General features: G+C 42.2%; 1 protein-coding gene across 1 annotated transcript in view; it reads left to right on the forward strand.

Moving 5' to 3' along the window:
• ATP6V1C1 (ATPase H+ transporting V1 subunit C1) overlaps positions 1-20,562 on the forward strand; it is a 54,384-nt gene extending 33,822 nt beyond the window's left edge. The window contains exons 7-13 of the mRNA XM_056522537.1: positions 2,136-2,234; positions 4,489-4,557; positions 9,566-9,658; positions 9,739-9,832; positions 13,800-13,897; positions 17,662-17,788; positions 19,894-20,562. Coding sequence (XP_056378512.1) covers positions 2,136-2,234; positions 4,489-4,557; positions 9,566-9,658; positions 9,739-9,832; positions 13,800-13,897; positions 17,662-17,788; positions 19,894-19,989 — 676 coding nt within the window. The 3' untranslated portion in view covers positions 19,990-20,562. The remainder of the gene's footprint in view (positions 1-2,135; positions 2,235-4,488; positions 4,558-9,565; positions 9,659-9,738; positions 9,833-13,799; positions 13,898-17,661; positions 17,789-19,893) is intronic.
• The last annotated feature ends 5,632 nt before the right edge of the window (positions 20,563-26,194 follow it).

The following is a 26,194-nucleotide window of genomic DNA, read 5'->3' on the forward strand; positions in this document are numbered from 1 at the left end:
TCCTCTATCCTTTGGATAGGGGATAAGATGTCTAGGGGCGGAGTACCCCTTTAAACTCCTGTTCAGTACACAGTAGGTTCCTTATCGGCTGTGTCAGATGCCATGTGTTCGACCACCATGAAAGGCGCTGATTCTCCTGGGAGGGATGCAGCAACACCTTATCTGCACCTTTTGGGAGACCTATTCTAAGACCTGTGTTTCCCAACCAGGTCTATCCGGGCATGCTGTCATGCAACAGCTGGAGGCACCCTGATTTGGAAACACTGCCTTAGACTTTATTGTAATGTATGAAATTCTGTATATTAGAGCAGGACTGGTCATGGATATTCTTAACCCATGAGGTCAAGGATAGTCCCCTCCATGTAATTCCATTGGTAGCCATATCACTCTGCGGGATCAGATATGTGTTACCTGCAGCCATCTGGGATTTTCTATATGATTAATGTCGGCTGAGTCTCTTCTTTCCTATCATGTGAGTTTCTAGGTCCGTTGGAAAATTAGACTTTTTGGAAAGTGAGTCATTTGGCTGCTGTTTAAGTCATGAGAATCCTTAATTTATTTATTTATTTTTGTTAAAAGAGGACCTGTGGCCAAAAAATAAAAAAATTAAAAAAAAAGCTTTATCATTAAATGGCATTAGGAGGCCCTGATCACACTGATCAACTGATTTCAATTTTTTGATACGTCCTCCTGTTCCTCTGATATGAGGGTTTATAGTTTGCCTGACAATTCAGGGAATCAGTCAGATGGGCGTGAACTTAATTTTAATAATGGGAGTGACTATTGGATGATGGGCGGGTTATACAGTCGGGGAGTGTTACACACTTATCCCCGCATGATAGGGGATAAGTGTCTGATCGCCGGGGGTCCGACCTCTGGGACCCCCCGCGATCTCCCATACTGGGATCCAGCATTGCTGCAGCTGTGCGCAGGTAATGTGCGTGTCGTTGACCTCACTTGGTTCCAGGAGGATCATTGTATGTTGAAACCATCATATGTTAAAACTGGTAATTGTTCTGGAGCCCCAGAACCATTGGATGTTGAGTACATATCTCTATGGAAAACTGGTAATTGGTTCCGGGACAACCATTGTATGTTGAGAGTGTGTAGGTCCATACAATTAAATTCATACCCAACTTATATAGATTTTATTTTGTTTTACAGTTTGCACGAAAATTAGTATGTTTAAAAATGTCCTCTTCTGTCCCCTATAACTTTTTCATTTTTCGGTATACGGGGATGTGTGAGGGCTCATTTTGTGCACTGTGGTCTGTAGTTTTTATCGGTATAATTTTTGTTTTGATGGGACTTTTTGATCGCATTTTATAGCTTTTTTAGGGTATACAAAGTGACCAAAAATACATAATTTTGGACTTTTTTTTTAATGTATACGCCATTGACCGTGCGGTTTAATTAACGTTTTATTTTTTATAGTTCGGACATTTTCGCATGCAGCGGTACCACATATGTTTACATATTTATTATATGGAATTTGGGAAAAGGGGGGTGATTAAAACTTTTAATAAGAAAGGGGTTAATAGGTGTTTTTTTTTTAACTTTTATTAAACTTTCTTTTTTACACTTTATTAGTCCCATAGGGGACTTTCATTAGATTCCTCATACAGATCAATGGAGTTCCATAGGACTCCATTGACCTGTGTTCTCTGTGCTCATCACCCACTGAACCACCAGGGAGTGTTTTAAGGCCCCTTTAGACACCGCTGTCATCTTTGACAGCGGCGATCTAAAGGGTTAATAGTCGGCCACGGCAGTCGCTGCATGTTAACCCCCGGCTCCCAGCTACAGGAATCAGCTGGGGGCTGGCCGATATGGCACGTGCTCGAGTCAAGAGCCCTCGCCATACACTGGTTGCCATCTCCTTAGACAGCAATCGGTTAAACGGCTATCTGCCGGCTGCTGAAGCTGTCAACGCTACCGGATAGCCATTTTAGCAATGGCCCCATCACATAGAAGCATCGTATGTTGAAACTATCGTATGTCGGGGGACCACTGTATTCCCTTGCTATTCGATAGGTGGAGGTCCATCTCCTGACACTGCCAATAAACTGGTTTAAGTGGCCACGGAGTTTGTGTGTGTGTCTGTACAGTAAATGGGTTTTGTGTTTACCCTACAGAGGGAGCCTAATAACCAGAAGTCTAGCCGAAATTGTGAAGAAAGAAGACTTTGTCTTGGACTCAGAATACTTGATCACTCTATTAGTTGTTGTCCCAAAGTAAGTAGTGGGGTTATTCTGCTTCACTAGGTGTGTCAGGCTCAGAGGGCCATCATCATCATCAGGCACAGCCGGTTTTAGACTAAGTGTGGCCCTGGGGCTAAGATTAAAAATGAGGCCCCCAGATTGCGTGACCAAAGATCACCATGTTGTGCTCCCTGAATTGTGCTGCATCTCAGTTAATATGATCAAATGATATTGTTCTGCAGAAGAAACGTAATAATTCCATCCAGGATAAATTTTTGACTTAATTGGGGGGTCGCAACATTACCTTATTTAGTGCAAATCAGCCCAGCCCCCCTCTCTGCAAGAACGAAGTGCACGGACAGCTGTGGAACAACAGCAACATGTAATGACACACAATGATCCAGCACAAATCGGACCTAGTTCTTTAGGTGTCTTTTTTTAAAAAAAATTTAATTTTTTTTTTGTGCCGTACATTTTGTGGTAGAATGAAAGGTGTTATTACAAAGAACAATTATTGGTGGAAAAATATATACATATGGGTCTGTGGATGGAAAAATAACAGTTGTGGCAAAAATCAACATTAGCTGTGTCCTCAAGGGGTTAAAATCTTAAATCCCCCCAAATATCTGTTACTGGATCCACACTTGTTAGGCAGCCATATATGTGCTGTAATTGAATATTTGAACACCCCCTCCCCATACTTTCCCCTATTGCCTTTTCCTTCATTTATCCATTGCACAGAGCCCATACACAGCACAGACTTGCTATGTATCTTCCAAGACATGGGATGACATCATCAGGAGACCTTTCACAGGAAGTTTTGTAGTCCTCTCCTTGTCAGTGTGGTGCCTTCTGACACATCCCTCTGCCCTGAGACAATACATCATCCTCTGCTGTCTCAGGAGGCGTGGCTTGATCTCGTCTTTGAACTCTAGCTCCACCCCCTGAGTGATGTCGAAGAACAACACTACAGCAGCTCTGTATCCCTTAATTGGCATAATCTGTGGGGCCCCAGTAGTTAAACCCCTATTGATCGAGAAATCATGGCGTGTCCTTATAATACAGGAATAAACCATTAATCTGGAGTCTAACAAGACTAGAAGAAAGAAAGAAGAACTTGAAAATTTAGAAAATTCTTCTGTTTAATAAAACATTTCATTTTGTTCCTTTTTTGTTCACATTTTTTCAAAAATAATCCCATAATGCAGAATATCAATTCAGTCCCATTAATGACAGACTAGAGGAATTTTACTATTTACTGACCCACAATTCATTGGGGTAGTCCCCAAAGGTTTCTCTCCATCCCACCAGCCTCGATTGATAGCACTCTCCTTGTACCCAAACAGGAAAAGATCTATCAAATCAAGTCCGGTTATGAGAATCCGCCTCAGTGGCTTGTGGTTCAGGCAGCATGAAAGGGATGGCGATGAATGATACCCAGCACTCACCAGCGATGCTTAAAGGGGTACTCCAGTGGAAAACAATTTTTTTTTTAAATCAACTGGTGCCAGAAAGTTAAGCAGATTTGCAAATGACTTCTAGTTAAAAATCTTAATCCTTCCAGTACTTATCAGCCGCTGTATGCTCCAGAGGAAGTTCTTTTCTTTTTGAATTTCCTTTCTGTCTAATCACAGTGCTCTCTGCTGACACCTCTGTCCATGTCAGGAACTGTCCAGAGCAGGAGAGGTTTGCTATGGGGATTTGCTCCTGCTCTGGACAGTTCCTGACATGGACAGAGGTGTCAGCAGAGAGCACTGTGGTCAGACAGAAAAGAAATTCAAAAAGTAAAGAACTTCCTGTGGAGCATACAGCATCTGATAAGTACTGGAAGGATTAAGATTTTTAAATAGAAGTAATTTAAAAACCAGTTGATTTAAAAAAAAAATAGTTTTCCACCGGAGTACCCCTTTATTCATGAAGATTTATTGGTCCATATCAGAAGTTGCGGTACAAAGGATGCGTTTCGGCATATCTGCCTTCCTCAGCTTGCTGCCGCTGAGGCGGCAGCAAGCTGAGGAAGGCAGATATGCCGAAACGCGTCCTTTGTACTGCAACTTCTGATATGGACCAATAAATCTTCATGATTAAGCATCGCTGGTGAGTGCTGGGTATCGTCCTTCTCCATGTGCTGGTTTATCCCCACCTCGTGCACCAGCACAGAACACGGAAGTGCCGACCTACCTTCTACGCCTGACAGTGATGACCGGTTCCCTTTACCATCTGGTTGATCATTTGTGGAGGAGATTTAGTTTTACAGAAATAATTTTGTATCAACTTTATTTTTCAGACTTAATTATAATGACTGGATGAAGCAATATGAAACTCTGGCCGAGATGGTGGTGCCCCGGTCCAGCAGGTAAGTGACAAGCAAATCTATGGCATAAATGTGATGAAAGAGGAAGGTGTCGAATCACCAAACACTTTGCAGTTTGGCAAAATGAGCAATTTTGCAGCTATCTGATCTGTATGGCCACCTAAAAGATATTATAACGATATTATAACGACCCCCCCCCCCCCCCCCCAATGGATTGAAAATCAACAAAACAACAAGAACAGTGCACTTGCTCTTTCAGTCAGGGGCATTTTTTAGCTACCACTATACAAGGACCAAATATAACCAATAATACCACACCAAATAATGATTGTATGGTGCTCATATACCAGGTCTGTACAAGCAGTCTCTGACTGTACCCTTACCCTGCAGACTATACAGGAGTATACAGCACTGATCAGATGCAGAATACATCACTTTTACATCTGGTGACTTCTTTTCTGACTGTAAACATTTTCTTTCCTTTTCTTAGTCAGATCCAAATGGTGACTTACACTGACGCACCCTTGCACACCTTCTCTCCTTATGCAGACACACACACCTAGGTCACTTACACATACACACTCACACTCCTTCAACGCTTACACTCACACTCCTTCACCGCTTACACTCACACTCCTTCAACGCTTACACTCACACTCCTTCACCGCTTACACTCACACTCCTTCACCACTTACACTCACACTTCTTCACCACTTACAAAGATACACCCACACACACCTTTGTCACTTACACAGACATACTAATACACCTTTACCACTTACATACACAAAGCTTCGCCACTTACACTCCTTCACCGCTTACACTCACACTCCTTCACCACTTACACTCACACTTCTTCACCACTTACAAAGATACACCCACACACACCTTTGTCACTTACACAGACATACTCATACACCTTTACCACTTACATACACACAGCTTCGCCACTTACACAATTCCACTCACACACATCTTTACCACTTAGGGTGCGTTTACACTGCTGAATCTCCGCTCACTGAATTCCGTGAGCGGAGATTCCGCCTGGCAGCCGCTGCCTGGGTTGCTTCGGCGCTAGGGCCGCGGGGCACTGAGCCATTACCATTGAACATGTTCTTTCTTTGCACGGAACAATTTCTGCGGCGGCATTGTCTGCTGATGAAATTCCACAGAGTGAACGGGTCTCGCGGAAAACCCATTCACACTAATGTTAAGTTCACACAGCGGAATTCTGCTCGCTGAGTTCTGCTCGTGGATTTCCACAGGAATTCCGTAGTGTGAACGCACCCTTACAAAGACACACCCACATACACCTTCACCACTTACAAAGACACACCCACATACACCTTCACCACTTACAAAGACACACCCACATACACCTTCACCACTTACAAAGACACACCCACATACACCTTCACCACTTACAAAGACACACCCAAATACACCTTCACCACTTACAAAGACACACCCAAATACACCTTCACCACTTACAAAGACACACTCACATACACCTTCACCATTTACACACACACACCCACATACACCTTCACCACTTACAAAGACACACTCACATACACCTTCACCACTTACAAAGACACACTCACATACACCTTCACCACTTACAAAGATACATTCACATACACCTTCACCACTTACAAAGACACACTCACATACATCTTCACCACTTACAAAGACACATTCACATACATCTTCACCACTTACAAAGACACACCCAAATACACCTTCACCACTTACAAAGACACACCCAAATACACCTTCACCACTTACAAAGACACATTCACATACACCTTCACCACTTACAAAGACACACTCACATACACCTTCACCACTTACAAAGACACACTCACATACACCTTCACCACTTACAAAGATACATTCACATACACCTTCACCACTTACAAAGACACACTCACATACATCTTCACCACTTACAAAGACACATTCACATACATCTTCACCACTTACAAAGACACACCCAAATACACCTTCACCACTTACAAAGACACACCCAAATACACCTTCACCACTTACAAAGACACATTCACATACACCTTCACCACTTACAAAGACACATTCACATACACCTTCACCACTTACAAAGACACACTCACATACACCTTCACCACTTACAAAGACACACTCACATACACCTTCACCACTTACAAAGACACACCCAAATACACCTTCACCACTTACAAAGACACATTCACATACACCTTCACCACTTACAAAGACACATTCACATACACCTTCACCACTTACAAAGACACATTCACATACACCTTTACCACTTACAAAGAGACACCCACATACACCTTCACCACTTACAAACACACTCACATACACCTTCACCACTTACAAAGACACATTCACATACACCTTCACCACTTACAAAGACACATTCACATACACCTTCACCACTTACAAAGACACACTCACATACACCTTCACCACTTACAAAGACACACCCAAATACACCTTCACCACTTACAAAGACACATTCACATACACCTTCACCACTTACAAAGACACATTCACATACACCTTCACCACTTACAAAGACACATTCACATACACCTTCACCACTTACAAACACACTCACATACACCTTCACCACTTACAAAGACACACTCACATACACCTTCACCACTTACAAAGACACACTCACATACACCTTCACCACTTACAAAGACACATTCACATACACCTTCACCATTTACAAAGACACACTCACATACATCTTCACCACTTACAAAGACACATTCACATACATCTTCACCACTTACAAAGATACATTCACATACACCTTCACCACTTACAAAGACACACTCACATACACCTTCACCACTTACAAAGATACATTCACATACACCTTCACCACTTACAAAGACACATTCACATACACCTTCACCACTTACAAAGACACATTCACATACACCTTCACCACTTACAAAGACACACCCACATACACCTTCACCACTTACAAAGACACACCCACATACACCTTCACCACTTACAAACACACTCACATACACCTTCACCACTTACAAAGACACACTCACATACACCTTCACCACTTACAAAGACACACTCACATACACCTTCACCACTTACAAAGACACACTCACATACACCTTCACCACTTACACAAACACACACACACACACACCTTCACCACTTACACAGATACACTTGCACACCTTCGTAACTTACACAGACACACTCTTAGAAATTTACCACTTACTCACACACCTTTCCACTTACAAAGGACACACCCACACACACACTTTCGTCACTTACCCAGACACACTCTTAAAAATTTACCACTTACACACACACCTTCAACACTTACAAAGACACACCTACACACAACTTCACCACTTACGCAGACACACTCTTACAAATTTACCACTTACACACAGCTTCGCCACTTACACAGTCCACTCACACACATCTTTACTACTTACAAAGACACACCCACACACACCTTCACCACTTACACAGACACACACGACTTTGTCACTTACAGACACACTCTTACAAATTTACCACTTACACATACACTCACACACCTTCGTCATTTACACAGATACACTCTTATCAATTTACCACTTACTTACACACACCTTCATCACTTACACAGTTCCACCCACACACATTCAACACTTACAAAGACACACACACCCAATGAAATCTTCTATAATCCGAACCTCTCTCTCCCATCTCCAAGTCTTGGCTTGTGCTGCACCAGATCCCTCAGACTCAACCACAACGTCCACAGTTTTAAACATGGCCTAAAGCCACATATCTTCAAGCAGGCCTATAACATTCCCTCATTGGCTTCTATTACTACCATCTAGGTCTTTTAGATATCAAAAGGTTCATATTTGACAATCTTCTCCTATTCTCCATGTACTTTAGACCTTTATAGATTAGCAAGTGACTGGTAACCCGTCTTATTTATATAATATGGCTGGACCATTGTATCAATAAAGCCCTTACGCCTTCTGTCTCAGCCCCATTCCTCGTAGTCTGTAAGCTCTCGCGAGTAGGGCCCTCACCCATATTATGTCTGATACAGTGGTCCCTCAACATACGATGGTAATCCGTTCCAAATGGACCATCGTTTGTTGAAACCATCGCATGTTGAGGGAATCCGTGCAATGTAAAGTATAGGACAGTGGTTTACAACTTGCGGACCTCCAGATGTTGCAAAACTACAACACCCAGCATGCCCGGACAGCCAACGGCTGTCCGGGCATGCTGGGTGATGTAGTTTTGCAACATCTGGGGGTCTGCAGGTTGTAGACCACTGTTAGAGGAAGTTGTACTCACCTGTCCCCGCCGCTCCGGACCGTCACCGCTGCCCGGGATGTCGCCGTCCATCGCTGTCGCCGCGTTCCCGAGGTGTCCCCGACGCTCCGGCAAGGCCTCTTCTTCCCCAGCATCCTGTCTCTCAGTTGCCGCCATCACGTCGTTACGCACGCCGCTCCTATTGGATGACGGGACGGCGTGCGCAGCGACATGATGATGACGATGGAGAGCGCCGGCCATGCAGGGGATCCCGAAGAGGACGCTCCGGAGCCCCGAGGACAGGTAAGTGATCATCAGCAAAGGGCACGGGGCACCGTAAACGGCTATACGGTGGCAGCTGAAGCAGTCTGCGCTGCCGGATAGCCGTTTATGCGATGGCCCCGACATATAAAAGCATCATATGTTGATGCTGCCTTCAACATGCGATGGACTCTGAGAGGCCATCGTATGTTGTAATGATCATATGTCGGGGCCATCGTAGGTCGAGGGGTCACTGTACTTGTCTTTATTTGTACCCCAAAATTGTAAAGTGCTGCGGAATCTGTTGGCGCTGTATAAATAAAGTTTTATTATTATTTTTAACAGGCCTTTTCAAAAATGAAAGTAGCAGTCTGGTTGCCATGGGCAACTCGGGCACTTTTCTTCTGGACAGGATTTGATAAATCTCCCCTCGTGTGTTAGCTGTGTAGTAAAGTGATGATTTCCTCTTCTGCAGTGTGTTATCAGAAGACCAAGACAGCTACCTGTGTAATGTCACCCTGTTCAGAAAAGCAGTGGACGACTTCCGGCACAAAGCCAGAGAAAATAAGTAAGTTGTGCTGAGAATCCCTGAAGATGAGAGGCTGCTCGGCCTAAAATGTCCGTACCTAATGTTTTCCTTGGTTACAGGTATGTTGTCCGTGATTTCCAGTATAACGAAGAAGAGATGAAAGCCGATAAAGAAGAAATGAACAGACTGTCTACTGATAAGAAAAAACAGTTTGTGAGTACTGCACTATACACTAACTAACCTATAGATCACCGAAGTCATCCAAAAATACTCTATTTCCCACATAGAACCAACTTATCTTTATTGTTAGAATCCTAAACACACCAAACAAGACGATTAAAATTCACAGTGTTGCTCACTCCATGTGGGTGTAAGTATTCCACATATGAATAGTTCCAAACTGGCCACTCTGTCTGTTGTAATATAATTTCCCTATGCATCTGCAGTATGCCTATTGGGTTCTGGAGTGATCACGGTGTTAAAATCATTTCTCGGCCCCCCTCGACATGTTTCGCTGCCTGACGCAGCTTTGTCAAGAGAACATCGGGCACTTGTGGTTCAGGCAGTATGAAAGTGATGGTGAAGAATGATACCCAGCACTCACCAGCAATGCTTAACCTCTTAAGGACCCTTGACGTACACATACGTCATGACACCCTGGTACTTAAGGACCCATGACATATGCGTACGTCATGGAGAATTCCTGTCCCCGCCCCCCCTGCAAACGTGTCTGCGATCACGGCAAATCGCAAGTGAATTCACACTTGTGATTTGTGCGATTACGGGTCTATGGTGACCCGGAATATAAGGGGGATCGCGGTTGTCCAAGACACCAACGATCCCTATGAAGGGATAGGAGTGAGGTGGCAGGGGTGCCACCCCTCCTATCCCTGCTATTGGTCGTATAGACGCAACGACCAATAGCAGATCGGGGGCGGGGGTGTTACTTTCGGTTTCCCCGTTCTGCCCACCCACACTAGGCGGGGCAGGACAGGGAAACCGTCAGGAACCGGCGCCGAAGGTCACTTACCGATCTGCGGAGGCTGCGGGCGATGGTGATTGGCGGCCGGCGATGTCGTGCGGCTGGCTCCCTGGATCCTATGGAAGCCGGTGAGTTGCCTAGCAACATCTGGAGGGCTACAGTTTGAGACCACTATACAGTGGTCTCTAAACAGTAGCCCTCCAGATGTTGCAAAACTACAACTACCAGCATGCCCAGACAGCTGTTTGGGCATGCAGGGAGTTGTAGTTTTGCAAAAGCTGGAGGTCTACAATTTAGAGACCACTGCACAGTGATCTCTAAACTGTAGCCCTCTAGATCTTGCAAAACTACATCTCCTAGCATGCCCACACATTTACATGGGCAGGTTTACAGTAAGTTTCCTGCTTGAAGTTTGAGCTGCGGCCAATTTTTCGCCGCAGCACAAACTCCTAGCGGGAAACTCACCGTAACCCACCAGTGCGAATGTACCCTAAAAACACTACACGCAAAACAGGTATTCGTTCAGCTCACCACCGCCGCCTCAGCGGCAGCAAGCTGAGGAAGGCAGATATGCAGAAATGTGTCATTTGTACCGCAACTTCTGATATGGACCAATAAATCTTCATGATTAAGCATCGCTGGTGAGTGCTGGGTATCATCCTTCTCCACAAGTGCCCGCTGTCCTCTTGACAAAGCTGCGTCAGGCAGCGAAACATGTCGAGAGGGGCCGAGAAATGATTTTAACACAGTGATCACTCCAGAACCCAATAGGCATACTGCAGATGCATAGGGAAATTATATTACAACAGACAGAGTGGCCAGTTTGGCACTATTCATATGTGGAATACTTACACCCACATGGAGTGAGCAACACTGGGTATTTTAATCGTCTTGTTTGGTGTGTTTATGATTATAACAATAATAAGTTACTTATATGTGGGAAATACTGTATTTTTGGATCACTTAGGTGATCTATAGGTTAATAATTGCGATTATACCCGCCATATATTGGTCTTTTGAGTATAAAACTGCACTATACACAGCACGGTTTCCCAACCAGGAAGCCTCCAGCTGTTGCAAAACTACAACTCCGACTGTCCGGGCATGCTGGGAGTTGTAGTTTTGCAACAGCTGGAGGCACCCTGGTTGAGACACACTGATATACAGAGACATACCCTGACATGACTAGGCCACATAGCAAAACTCACAATGAGAAGTCTGCTAAGTGCATTACACTTAAATTAAAATAAATGTTCCCCATCCCATTTTAATAGTATTCTGCGCTGATTACATAATATATCTAAGGGGCATGCACACTGTGTTTTCTGCAGCCAGTGGGAGAATATTTAATCTGCCAGTTCCATGTCGTACCCTATTAAAAGGAATGTGTCACCATTTTATTTTTTTAATAAATAAAATTATTCTATCAAGATAAAGCATTTTATTTATATATTTAGTTTTAGGACAATGTCGTTTTAATGTTATTTATTAATAACGTGTATACTGGGGGCTGCCATCACTGTAGCCTCTTTGTGGTGTGTCACTTCACAACACCTACACAATTGCTTTATGGCAGGCACAGGGCATAAGAAAGTTAAAGGGGTTCTCCGGATCCCGACCACAATGGCGGACGAGCGTGACGTCACGCCCCGCCCCATGTGACGTCACGCCCCGCCCCCTCAATGCAAGTCTATGGGAGGTCCGTCACGCCCCCTCCCACAGACTTGCATTGAGGGGGCAGGGCGTGATGTCTTACAGGGCGGAGTCGTGACGTCATGCTCGTCTGCCATTGTGGTCGGGATCCGAAGCTTCCAGCGTTCCCAGTGTGAGGTGGAAGCCGTCCAGGTGGGTGCTGCAGCCGAGATCCCGGGGGTCCCCATAAGATGTCTAGGGGTGCGGAGTACCCCTTTAAGACTGAGAGTGTCTTATAGAAAAGCTTGGGCTGCTTACTGCACATGTGCACAGCACAGACTAGGTGAAATGAAAAGGGGAGCCAGCACCATTTTCTTGAATTCCCTGAGGAGCAGTGACCTATCAAGAGACATCTACAAAACCCCCTCCCCCTCTCCTTTTGCACATAGACAGACAAGGAAGGTAGATGGGTGAGGTCTAATTTACAGCAGCCAGACAAGTTTCTTACTTTCACTAGATACCTCATGTCAGCTCCCTCTGCTGGTCAACAGTGGGAGATATGACAAATTATTATTTATTTTTTCATATTTTGTGACAAGTTACATTTGTTTAAATATTTCCTAAAATATAAAAGGAAATGTGAAAAAATTTCCCATTTGGTGACACATTCCCTTTAAAGTCTATGAGTCGGCTGGTGTTCTATGATACGGCTAGGGGAGGTAAGCAGAGCGCGTTAGGATTGCTGGGAGGATGACGTCACCATCCCCAAAATGAAGGAGAATAGGGGATGATTGTCAGGATGAAGCGAAAAATATTGAGCTTCCGGTAATCACGAAATTGATATAATCGCTGCAGATAGGTACATACATGTAATGGAGGGAATTGTATAACTTCTGTATGGGAGATCTTGGCCATAAATTTCTTTCCATTACAGTACTTCTTTAGGTGACTTGCAGGTGGCTTGGCTGTTGGTTTCACACACAACCATCACTAGGGTTTATAGAAATTGAGAGAAAATACCCAGTCAGTGATAGTTGTGTAGAAAAAAATGCCTTGTTAATGTCAGAGGAGAATGGGCAGACTGGTTTGAGATGACAGAAAGGCAAAAGTAACTTGAATAACCACTTGTTCCAACCAGTCTGCAGAATACCATCTCTGAACAAATTACATGTCCAGTATTGAAGCAGATTTTTACCAAAATTTCCTTGGAAAAATGAGGGTGCGTGTTATACCCCGATAAATACGGTATATTTTTAAAATATTATTTCCAGAATCTACTATTGATTTTAGATAGAATTTTCTTCTAAGTGACTGTCCTGTCAATGTCAATAGTATAAATCGGAATAGCTGCTCACCTACTGACTTCATTGAACTTCTCCTCAAGCGTCAATAACACGGCGTGAACTTTCCAGAAATGTTTCATTTGGAGAACTTCCTGGAACCATTACAGGTGTCAGTACCCCGCACTGTCTGACCTCTATGGTCTCTGTATACAGGCACTTCTCTATAATAATTATTGCTGATATGTTTCATTTAATGTGCTGCCATTATCTGTGTCTCCTGCAGGGTCCTCTGGTACGATGGCTCAAAGTTAATTTCAGTGAAGCTTTCATTGCCTGGATCCATGTGAAAGCTCTGCGGGTGTTTGTAGAGTCTGTATTAAGGTAGGAAGCAATTACCAGATATTATTGATGTTGTTATAGAGGTGTGTAGATAAACCCAGAGCTTGTAAAATCCGTAATAGACTCCGAAAACTTGTAGCCTGCAATACCAGGGTATTAAACTACAGCTCCCAGTATGTTCCAATAGTCTGCAGCCGTCATTGGATGTTGGGAGTATTCATCTCACTATCTTTATAAAACCAAAAGTCACATACTACATTAAAGGGTGCTAAGTTTTTTTTTTTTTTCCCTTAAAAAAATAAAAAAATAGAGCTAATTTCCTCCAAAAACAGCATCACCCCTATCATCAGGTTGTGTGTTGTATTACAACTTGGCTCTATTAACTTCAATGGAACTGAGCTGCCAAACTACAGCCTGAGGACAGGAGTTGTGCCGTGTTGTGAAGAAATCAGCTGTTTCTCTAATCCTGCATAACTCCTTTAAAGGGGTACTCCAGTGGAAAACAGATTTGTAAATTACTTCTATTAAAAAAAATACTTTTCTGTCTGACCACAGTGCTCTCTGCTGACACCTCTGACCATGTCAGAAACTGTCCAGAGCAGGAGAGGTTTGCTATGGGAATTGCTCCTACTCTGGACAGTTCCTGAGACAGACAGAGGTGTCATCAGAGAGCACTGTGGTCAGACTGAAAAGACCAACTCAACTTCCTCTGGAGCATACAGTAGCTGATAAGTACTGGAAGGATAAAGATTTTTTAATAGAAAGTAATTTACTAATTTGTTTAACTTTCTGGTACCAGTTGATTTGAAACATTTTGTTTTCCCACTGAAGTACCCCTTTAATGTGTAATCGGTCTTTATTGGCAAAATTTAGCAAAGCAGTACCATAATATTTGTAAAAACACAGATACATATAGATACAGACTATAAATATTTATACAGACTATAAGTATCACATCAATTGCTAAAAAGAGAATCAACACTAAAGGAGGATAGAATATTTAAAAGAAGAAAAACTACCACAAGAGGACATAGTTTTATATTAGAGGGGAAAATGTTTATACATAATATCAGGAAGTATTACTTTACTAGGAGTAGTGGATGCATGGAATAGCCTTCCTGAAAAAAATGGCCTTCAAATACAGTGATTGAGTTTAAGCATGCATGGGGTAGGCATAAGGCTATCCTTCATATAAGATAGGGATAGGCATAAGGCTATCCTTCATATAAGATAGGGATTGGCATAAGGCTATCCTTCATATAAGATAGGGATAGGCATAAGGCTATCCTTCATATAAGATAGGGATAGGCATAAGGCTATCCTTTATATAAGATAGGGATAGGTATAGGGCTATCCTTCATATAAGATAGGGATAGTCATAAGGTTATCCTTTATATAAGATAGGGATAGGTATAAGGCTATCCTTCATATAAGATAGGGATAGTCATAAGGCTATCCTTCATATAAGATAGGGATAGGCATAAGGCTATCCTTCATATAAGATAGGGATCGGTATAAGGCTATCCTTTGTATAAGATAGGGATAGGTATAGGGCTATCCTTCATATAAGATAGGGATAGTCATAAGGCTATCCTTTATATAAGATAGGGATAGTCATAAGGCTATCCTTTATATAAGATAGGGATAGGTATAAGGCTATCCTTCATATAAGATAGGGATAGTCATAAGGCTATCCTTCATATAAGATAGGGATAGGCATAAGGCTATCCTTCATATAAGATAGGGATCGGTATAAGGCTATCCTTCCTATAAGATAGGGATAGTCATAAGGCTATCCTTTATATAAGATAGGGATAGGTATAGGGCTATCCTTCATATAAGATAGGGATAGTCATAAGGCTATCCTTTATATATTATAGGGATATGTATAGGACTATCCTTCATATAAGATAGGGATAGGGATAGGCATAAGGCTATCCTTCATATAAGATAGGGATAGGTATAAGGCTATCCTTTATATAAGATAGGGATAGGCATAAGGCTATCCTTCATATAAGATAGGGATAGGTATAAGGCTATCCTTAATATAAGATAGGTGTAGGTATAAGGCTATCCTTCATATAAGATAGGTATAGGTATAAGGCTATCCTTCATATAAGATAGGGATAGGTATAAGGCTATCCTTCATATAAGATAGTGACAAGGACGTTTCATAGTATTCCGATTATTGGGCAGACTAGATGGGCCGAATGGTTTTCATCTGCCGATACATTCTATGTCTCTAACATCAATATCAGAAAGTGAGACTGAAAATGAAAACTCTCCTAACATGTAAAGAAATAAGGGAGGCAATAAGAATACCAGACCCACCGATCAGTACCATCCCCCCTCTGAGCACTAGAACATATCAGGAGGCTAGAATGGCACACAAAGCTAATAAACACCTATACTAAAGAAAAAGAAGGAACATGAGAACAAAGAACACTAACGGACAGTGTATACAATACAATTTCTTTATTGAGAACAAATAATATAACAAAAATAGAGCCCCCACCCTTAAAAAAAACACCAACTCCAAAACAACAAGATGGGGCGCACACACAGAAGTATCCCCAGTATATAGTTAAACCAGAAGGCATAACAATAACCCAACTCATGCAAGCTGCTGTGCCATGTATCTGGGACATACTAGGAAGTCGGTGAATGCACCCCACCACCACCTAGACACGTATTTCAATCCTTCATCAGGATGTGGGAGTGGGTGCATCCAGCTACCTTAAATATGCTGCTGCATCATAACGGCACATGCCTCCGGTCCTCGCGCCCATGGGTTTCTGGGCAGCATCATGGACCTCCATACTGTACTTCCGGTGATTCATATCTGCCCTCACTGGCAGCCAGCCGGAATTCCTGCTTGAGTTGGTTGCAGGCACATGTGCACATAGATAGCCCATAAAGCAGTAATATGACAATTAACCACTAGAGGGAGTACACACTTTCCATATAGCAAGTGATCGCTCCAAACCTCACTACCTCCGTTGTGCTCGGGCTGTGGGATAACGCCTCCCACTCCTTCAGTACAAGCAGAAAAGAGTAATCCGGCACCAACAGCAGGTAAAAGGATCCACTTTATTGAAGCATAAATATAAAATACAAGCTGGGCACAGCAGGTAAAAGGATCCACTTTATTGAAGCATAAATATAAAATACACGCTGGGCACAGCAGCCTACGCGTTTTGGACAAGCATGTCCTTAGTCATGATGCCATGACTAAGGACATGCTTGTCCGATACACGTAGGCTGCTGTGCCCAGCGTGTATTTTATATTTATGCTTCAATAAAGTGGATCCTTTTACCTGCTGTTGGTGCCGGATTACTCTTTTCTACTAGAGGGAGTACAGTCCAAGAAGGCATAGCAACGTGCATAGAGAAGAGACTACATAGAAATACACAAACACCTATGCCCATAATAACCAGAATTCATCAATTTTCCACAATTATATATATATATTACCATAATGTGAGATTGGTATATTGGCCACTAGATGTCAGCAGATTACAAAACACTCCAGATTGATGAAGATGCATTTTACAGCATGCTGTGAAGTTGATTATTCAAGTGCAGTAGATTTTTCTCTGCATAATTAACCCTTTGTATTGTAAAGTATGAAATCCACTGCAGATCCATGATACAATCAGCTGCACATTTGAAAACATCCATACCGTACCGTCCTTTGTTGTGGATTTTCATTTTGAAATCTGCATAGAAAATCTGCACCAATTCAACCATGCCTGGTTGATAGACACTGTTTATATCTATTGTGACTATGTTCCACTCTCTCTAGGTATGGGTTACCTGTGAACTTCCAAGCCATGCTGCTTCAGCCCAGTAAGAAGACAATGAAAAAGCTGCGGGAAGTCTTGTATGATTTGTACAAACACCTGGACAGCAGCGCGGCCTCCATTATTGATGTGAGTATCCGGGCTCAGATCTGCTACACAGCTAAATATTCATTCTGCCCTTATTTTGAGTGTCCGATATGGCTGCCTTACGTCAGGTGTGAGGACACGGTGTCCTGTTACCTTGCATATGATCACGCCTTCTCACCTACAGCCCAGTGTCCTCACTTCACTCAGTAGTGTAGCCACAACACTAGCAGGATTTTGTAGGCTAAGGAAATTACAAGAGACTTATATCCGTTTTAAAATCACAATTCATTTTCTTATTATTTTAATAATTTTTTTTTTTTATTTGTAATACATTACGATTTATTAAAAAAATTTTTATTAAAGAGAATCTGAGAATCTGAAACCTTGTTCACCCGCACTAAACCCAATATACTGGGTCAATGTTTCCCAACCAGGGTGCCTCCAGCTGTTTCAAAACTACAACTCCCAGCAGGCCCAGACAGCCATAGGCTGTAGCTTTACCTTAAAGGGGTACTCCTCTGGAAAACATTATTTTTTAAATCAACTGGTGCCAGAAAGTGAAACAGATTTGTAAATTACTTCTATTTAAAAATCTTAATCCAGTACTTATCAGCTGCTGTATGTTGCACAGGAAGTTCTTTCCTTTTTGGATTTCTTTTCTGTCTGTCCACAGTGCTCTCTGCTGACATCTCTGTCCATTTTAGGAACTGTCCAGAGCAGGGTAGGTTTTCTATGGGGATTTGCTCCTACTCTGGACAGTTCCTAAAATGGACAGAGGTGTCAGCAGAGAGCACTGTGGTCAGGCAGAAAGGAAATTCAAAAAGAAAAGAATTTCCTGTGCAACATACAGAAGCTGTAAGGATTAAGATTTTTAAATAGAAGTAATTTACAAATCTTTTTAACTTTCTGGCACCAGTTGATTTACAAAAAATTTTTTTTTCCCAGAGGAGTACCCCTTTAAAGGAGTACTCCATAGTGGAAAATTAAAAAGTTTTCCAATTGACTGTTTCTAGAAAGATAAACAGATTTGTAAATTATGAGGATTTGTTCCTGCTATGGACAGTTCCTGACATGGACAGAGGTGTCAGCAGAGAGCACTGTGCTCAGGCTGGAAAGAACTACACAACTTCCTCTGGAGCATACAATATCTGATAAGTACTGAAAGGGTTAATATTTTTAAATAGAAGTAATTTTACACATCTGTATCATTTTCTGCTACCAGTTGATATGAAATTTCTTTTTATCCTTTGTAGTACCCCTTTATGTTGTCCTGGCATGCTGGGAGTTGTAGCTTTGTAACAGCTGGAGGCACCCTGGTTGGGAAACACTGCCATAGTTGTACAGATCCATCAGGGTATAACAATTATAAAGGGTAATCCCTTCCACCAAAAAAACATTCCCCCTTTATCAATTGGTATTAGTATCCGAAAACATGTAGCATTATACCGAAATTACTCGGTCATCTAAAGCAGTGGTCTCCAACCTGTGGACCTCCAGATGTGGCGAAACTACAAATCCCAGCATGCCCGGACAGCCAACGGCTGTCCGGGCATGCTGGGAGTTGTAGTTTTGCCACATCTGGAGGTCTGCAGGTTGAAGACCACTGATCTAAAGAACTATTTTGAGTTTGCTTTTAAAGGGGTATTCCAGGAAAAAACTTTTTTTTATATATCAACTGGCTCCAGAAAGTTAAACAGATTTGTAAATGACTTCTATTAAAAAAAATCTTAATCCTTTCAGTACTTATGAGCTTCTGAAGTTAAGGTTGTTCTTTTCTGTCTAAGTCCTCTCTGATGACACCTGTCTCGGGAACCGCCCAGTTTAGAAGAGGTTTGCTATAGGCATTTGCTTCTAAACCGGGCGGTTCCCGAGACACGTGTCATCAGAGAGGACTTAGACAGAAAAGAACAACCTTAACTTCAGAAGCTCATAAGTACTGAAAGGATTAAGATTTTTTAATAGAAGTAATTTACAAATCTGTTTAACTTTCTGGAGCCAGTTGAGATATATATATAGGGGTTATCTAGGAAAAAACTTTTATTTATATATATATATATATATATATATATATATATATATATATATATAAATAAATAAATAAAAGTTTTTTCCTAGATAACCCCTTTAATGCTTTATTCCTATTATAGGCTCCTATGGATATACCTGGATTAAACCTCAGCCAGCAGGATTACTACCCCTACGTCTACTACAAGATCGACTGCAATTTGCTGGAATTTAAGTAAAGAAAACCCGGTATCTGTGTTATTGGAGCAGAGATGAAGTACAGTGATTCTCCTATCTAATCCTCCCTGTGCTCGCTTCTCATGCCTCTACCCAGGATGATTAAACTTCCCTTGCCCCTGTCCCTTAGTACCCCCATTTGACATTTATTTACTTTGTTTTCCTTTTAAATAATATTCAGTAGATATTGTCGCTTTTAACTAATGAGTTATGTAAATGTTCACCAAGCAAAAATAAGAGTCTATTTATAAAGAGAATTATTTAAGGCTGGCATTGCCCCCCGCGACACCCCGCGACACCCCGTAGATGTCATTCCTCATCTGTACGGTGATCTGCATTCATTCTTCTCGTCAGCGCTGCTCGTAGCTACTTCTTGTTTACAAGGGGCTATGGTGTAATTGTTTTATACCATTCCATTCACTGTATTTAGTTCATACATGGTGTTTCGATGTGGAGTTGTGATGTAAAGTGTAATGTAATATTTAACGTATGTGCTTTCTGTATATTTGATAAAAATCTCTAGAACACTGTCGGCACACACAAGGAAAAGACAATTAAACCAATCTAAATGGTAATGTGTCCGGGTTTCCTTCTTTCTTCCTGGTGAACTGCTTCTACTCAATGACTTTCTTATAAAAAAAAAAAAAATCAACTAGCGGAGTTCCCTGTGTTGCCTGGTCATCCTACCTAAATTTAGTGGGAGAGGAAAAGCAACATTGACTCTCTCATACTCATATCCTGTCCTTATAGCCCAACCTCATATCCCGTCCTCATATCCCATCTTCATATCCCGTCCTCAAAGGCCGTCCTCATATCATGTCCTCATATCCTGTCTTCATATCCTGTCTTCATATCCTGTCCTCATATCCTGTCCTCATATCCTGTCCTCATATCCTGTCCTCATATCCTGTCCTCATATCCCGTCCTCATATCCCGTCCTCATATCCCGTCCTCATATCCCGTCCTCATATCCCGTCCTCATATCCCGTCCTCATATCCCGTCCTCATATCCCGTCCTCATATCCCGTCCTCATATCCTGTCCTCATATCCCGACCTCATATCCCGACCTCATATCCCGACCTCATATCCCGACCTCATAGCCCGTCCTCATAGCCCGTCCTCATAGCCCGTCCTCATAGCCCGTCCCCATAGCCCGTCCCCATAGCCCGTCCCCATAGCCCGTCCCCATAGCCCGTCCCCATAGCCCGTCCCCATAGCCCGTCCCCATAGCCCGTCCCCATATCCCCCCCCTGAAATCCCATCCTCATATCCCAATCTTATATCCCCCGTCCCTTATACCGTGATCTCACCAGTTTTGATTGACTATTGGATTTTCCAGTCCATCATATCCCATACCGAATATTAGTTTCCAGTTCTTCACCCTGAAGCCTCTTACCGAATGTCCATTGCCTGTTTACCAGATCAAGAGCTGACCCTGTTTTGTAGCTTGTGCACTACTGAGGATATGAGGGAAGTTGCATAAGTGAGGACCGTCAAAGGTCAGGCCAATTGTGCAAGGTGGGTCAAGGACTGACCAATGTACCATGACAGCCGGGTATGCAGATGCTGGAACATAGGAAAAATATTAAAGGGGTACTCTGCTGCCCCAGCGTTTGGAACATTTTGTTCCGAACACTTGGAGCAGGCGGCGGGTGTCGTGGCGTCATGGCCACGCCCCCTTGTGACACCACGCCCCCATCAATGCAAGTCTATGGGAGGGGGCGCCATGCCCCCTCCCATAGACTTGCATTGAGGGGGCGTGGCGTGACATCACAACCCCTGCCGTCCGCTACCAGCATTCTAAATAAACTCCTGGTGCTGCACAGAGATCGTGGGGTCCCAGCTGCAGGACCCCCGTGATCAGACATCTTATCCCCTATCGTTTGCATAGGGGATATGTCTAGGGGGTGGAGTACCCCTTTAAGCTGCCAAAGAGCAGCAGAGAGGTGTCAACCCAAGTAGAAGCATGCTAGTATTCTATGTTCTACATCTGCATCATAAAGAGTTATTGTCGCCTTCCACTGAATCATCACAGTAGGTTATAGATTGCATTTGATATACAGCTGGTAAAGTTGAAAATAAGACGGGGGTCTGTGTCATGGTGGCCCAGTCCTTGGCTTTACAAGGTTTTCTGCACCAAATCCTGAAAACCAAGGTATCGGAGGCCCATGCACACCAAGTAAATACAGCAAGGAATTTCCCAGCTGAATCCCATGAACACATCCGCATCGCACATAATTAGGGTTAGTTTTGCACAGAAAATGGGCACTGTCAGAATCAAAAACATTTTATATGTTTTACATTTTGGCAAAACATTAACCTTTCTAATATACTTCATAAAAATAAGTTCCTTTAAAAAAAAAAAAATTTTTTATAGAAATTATGGTTTCTAAAAAAGACCACTAGGGATCCCCATATTATCCAGAACATGATCCTGTTCGGCTGCAGCATCATCATTGTCCCAGTTGAAGCAAAGGCTGGGACAAAGTCCAGGAAGTGAGGGTGGGACTAGCACTTCCCTGTGCTCACTCCTGTAATATTAGACTGCAGCATGAAAAGAGAGAGGAGGGGGTTACAGAGCAGCCTGCAGTGATTGGATAAAGAGACCCAGCACAACACAGCAGACTCAGGGAGGAAGTGAATGTATGCCGAGTGAAGGCGGGCTCAGTGCTTGCCTCGGACACGCCCCTTCCTGAGCAGTGGATGTCAGAATGAGTGAACAGCAGAACAGAGGGATTTGTGAGCCAAATACAGAAGTTAGACACACAAAAAAAAGACATGTAAAGCATCTGCATGACCTAGTGAGTAACACATAGAAGCATTATTTTTTTCCTGTGATATGGCAAGATATGCTTTAATCTCTGCAATTAAAGGGGTACTCCGATGAAAAACATTTGTTTTAAATCAGGCAGGAACAATCTCTATTGAGGAAAAGCATAAATAATAAAATTTTACTTTTAATAGACTAGTTAAAAGGGAGCTTGGACCAAATACACAAATAGATAATTGTGATAGTAGTAATAGACGTGCTGATCAAACAAGGTGAAGATTAAGCACAGTTGTGAAAATGGGTACAGGTATGTGTGGGGATAGTCAGTGAGTATGGGCCGTCAAGGATGTAATCCTATTTCTAAACTCACCCTATATCTCACCCTAGACCTCCCTTCTTGGCAAGTGTTGCATCGCCCTTAGAAGGGCGGCCCCACACAGGAACCTAACCCTAGGATTTCCTTTATATACCCCTAGTTTCCCTACGCATTTCTTCTGCTTGTGTCAGCAGAGTCCTCAGGGGAAACAATTGGAGATAATATAGCTTGAGATATCCAAAAGAAGAATCAAAACATGAATCAATAAATACATATGGAATTAAATCAGGCAGGGCCAGAACATTAAACAGATTTGTAAATTACTTCTATTAAAACATCTTAATCCTTCCAGTACTTATCAACTGCTGTATGCTCCAAAGGAAGTTCTTTTCTTTTTAAACTTCTTTCCAGTCTGTTCACAGGGCTCTCTGCTGACACCTCTGTCCATGTCAGAAATTGTCCAGAACAGGAGGAAATCCCCATAGCAAACCTCTCCTGCTCTGGATAGTTCCTGAGACAGACAGAGGTGTCAGGAGAGAGCACTGTGGTCAGACAGAAAAGACATTTTAAAAGAAAATAACTTTATGTGGAGCATACAGCGGCTGATAAGTACTGGAAGGATAAAACATTTTTAATAGACATCATTTACAAATATGTTTAACTTTCTGGCACCAGTTGATTTAAGAAAAAAAATAGTTTTTCACCGGAGTACCCCTTTAAAGCTTCATTTAATAAAGGATTTTGGAGGCAGAATTCTGCAGAAAGGAGTTCATTCTATCAGTGTAATCCGCTATTGAACTTCCGTCATGTGCACAAAGCAGCAGGAATCTGTAGTTATTTTATATTAGTGTTTCCCAAATTACGTCTCTTTTGCTGTTGCAAAACTGCAAATCTGGCTGTACGGCATTATGGGAGTTGGTGCACAGGTTGGGAAAATCTGGCTTAGCGTCTATTTACATGGCAGGATTTCCGCATGCAGAATTCCGCCTCAAATGAAAGCCCAATACACTTTTATGGGATTCCACACTCCCATTCACACTTTTCATTTGATGGCAACCTCCTTCCTCATTGGGAATGAACCTTTTGATCACCTTGGAGCAGCGTTTCCCACTTGGAACACTGACCCAGTATATTGGGTTAAGTGCGGGTGAACAAGGTTTCAGATTCTCTTTAATAAACATTTTTAATAAATCGTAATGTATTAAAAATAAAATTGAAATTAGTAGAGACTTATATCAGTTTAAAAATCACAATTTATCTTCTTATTATTTTAATTTAAATGACATTTATTTTTTTACTTTTAATACAGTACGATTTATTAAAATGTTTAATTAAAGAGATTCTGAAACCTTGTTCACCTGCACTAAACCTCAATACACTGGGTCAGTGTTTCCCAACTAGGGTGCCTCCAGCTGTTGCAAAACTACAACTCCCGGCATGCCCGGACAGCCAAAGGCTGTCCGGGCATGCTGGGAGTTGTAGTTTTGCAACAGCTGGAGCCACCCTGGTTGGGAAACACTGCCTTGGAGGGAAGCGTTATAGTGCACCTCACTATTATCTTAGCCAAGTTTCAGATGCAGTCTCTGTATGTAGGACTATTTGTGATGCCGTTTTCATAGCTTCCTATACATGATGCTGGGTGCACAGATCATGGCTGCTTCTTGTGCTTAAAGGGATTATCCAGGAAATGTTTTATTTTTTTGTTATATATATCAACTGGCTTTAGAAAGTTAAACAGATTTGTAAATTACTTCTATCAAAAAAAATCTTAATCCTTTCAGTACTTATGAGCTGCTGAAGTTGAGTTGTTCTTTTCTGTCTAAGTGCTCTCTGATGACACGTGTCTCGGAAACTGTCTAGAGTAGAAGCAAATCCCCATAGCAAACCTCTTCTACTCTTTGCAGTTCCCGAGACAAGCAGAGATGTCAGCAGAGAGCACTGTTGCCAGATAGAAAAGAACAACTCAACTTCAGCAGCTGATAATTATTGGAAGGATTAAGATTTTTTTAATAGAAGTAATTTACAAATCTGTTTATCTTTCTGGAGCCAGTTGATATATATATATATATATATATATATATATATATATATATATATATATATATATATATTATTATTATTATTATTATTATTATAAAAAAAGTTTTTTCCTGGAATACCCCTTTAATACTTCACTGCAGACATGAGTCAGAGTTTTGGATCCCGGCCCCCTTCACGTTCCGTTTAAAGCTCCATAGTGTCGCCTGAATAAAACATTGTTTCTTGGTACACCTCAATGTAATTCGTAGCTACTGTAAATATTCAAATCATTTCTTTTCTGCCGACTGCTATTACATGGTTCATTCAGACAACATTATAGTCAGCGCGTCTGGATGTGACCGTAGCTGTGTGGCATGTGCGGCGGGCCCTAAATGTCGCCCCTTTTGTTATCCCCCACAAGTATGTGGGCTTCAAACGTTATCTGCAGTCTCTTGTAGAATAGGATGTGACACAGGTCAGAGTTTACTGAACGCCTACACGACCATGCGTAGTCCAGTTCAGTTATCATGATGATGCAGCTTATGGGGGTGAGGGTGTCGGTGACATTACTGTGTGCATTACTGCTCAGTGATGATTCATTATACAGTTACAGGCTGAACACTGAATATGAAGAAGCAATGCCGGAGCAACTTTTCCTTATACTCTGCTTTATGTTGTTCCTCTGCTATTCTTCATGCAAATGCTTGAGTCAAGGTTGTCATCATTCCTCCTGTCAAGTATGTGAGTGTCCTTACACATTCAGGGGAGAGAGGATATGCAGAGCAGTTCTCACACCACTTTATCCAAGTGTCTTTCATCGAAACATAGAATATGTTGTTAGATAAGAACCGTTCGGCTCATCTAGTCTGCCCAAAATCTTGAATACTATCAATAGTCTCTGGCCCTATCTTATATGAAATTTAGCCTTATGCCTATCCCTATCTTATATGAAGGATAGCCTTCTGCTTATTCCTATCTTATATGAAGGATAGCCTTATGCCTATCCCTATCTTATATAAAGGATAGTCTTATGCCTATCCCTATCTTATATAAAGGATAGTCTTATGCCTATCCCTATCTTATATGAAGGATAGCCTTATG

The sequence above is a fragment of the Hyla sarda genome, chromosome 5 (genome assembly GCF_029499605.1).
Source record: "Hyla sarda isolate aHylSar1 chromosome 5, aHylSar1.hap1, whole genome shotgun sequence".
Lineage (NCBI taxonomy): Eukaryota > Metazoa > Chordata > Amphibia > Anura > Hylidae > Hyla > Hyla sarda.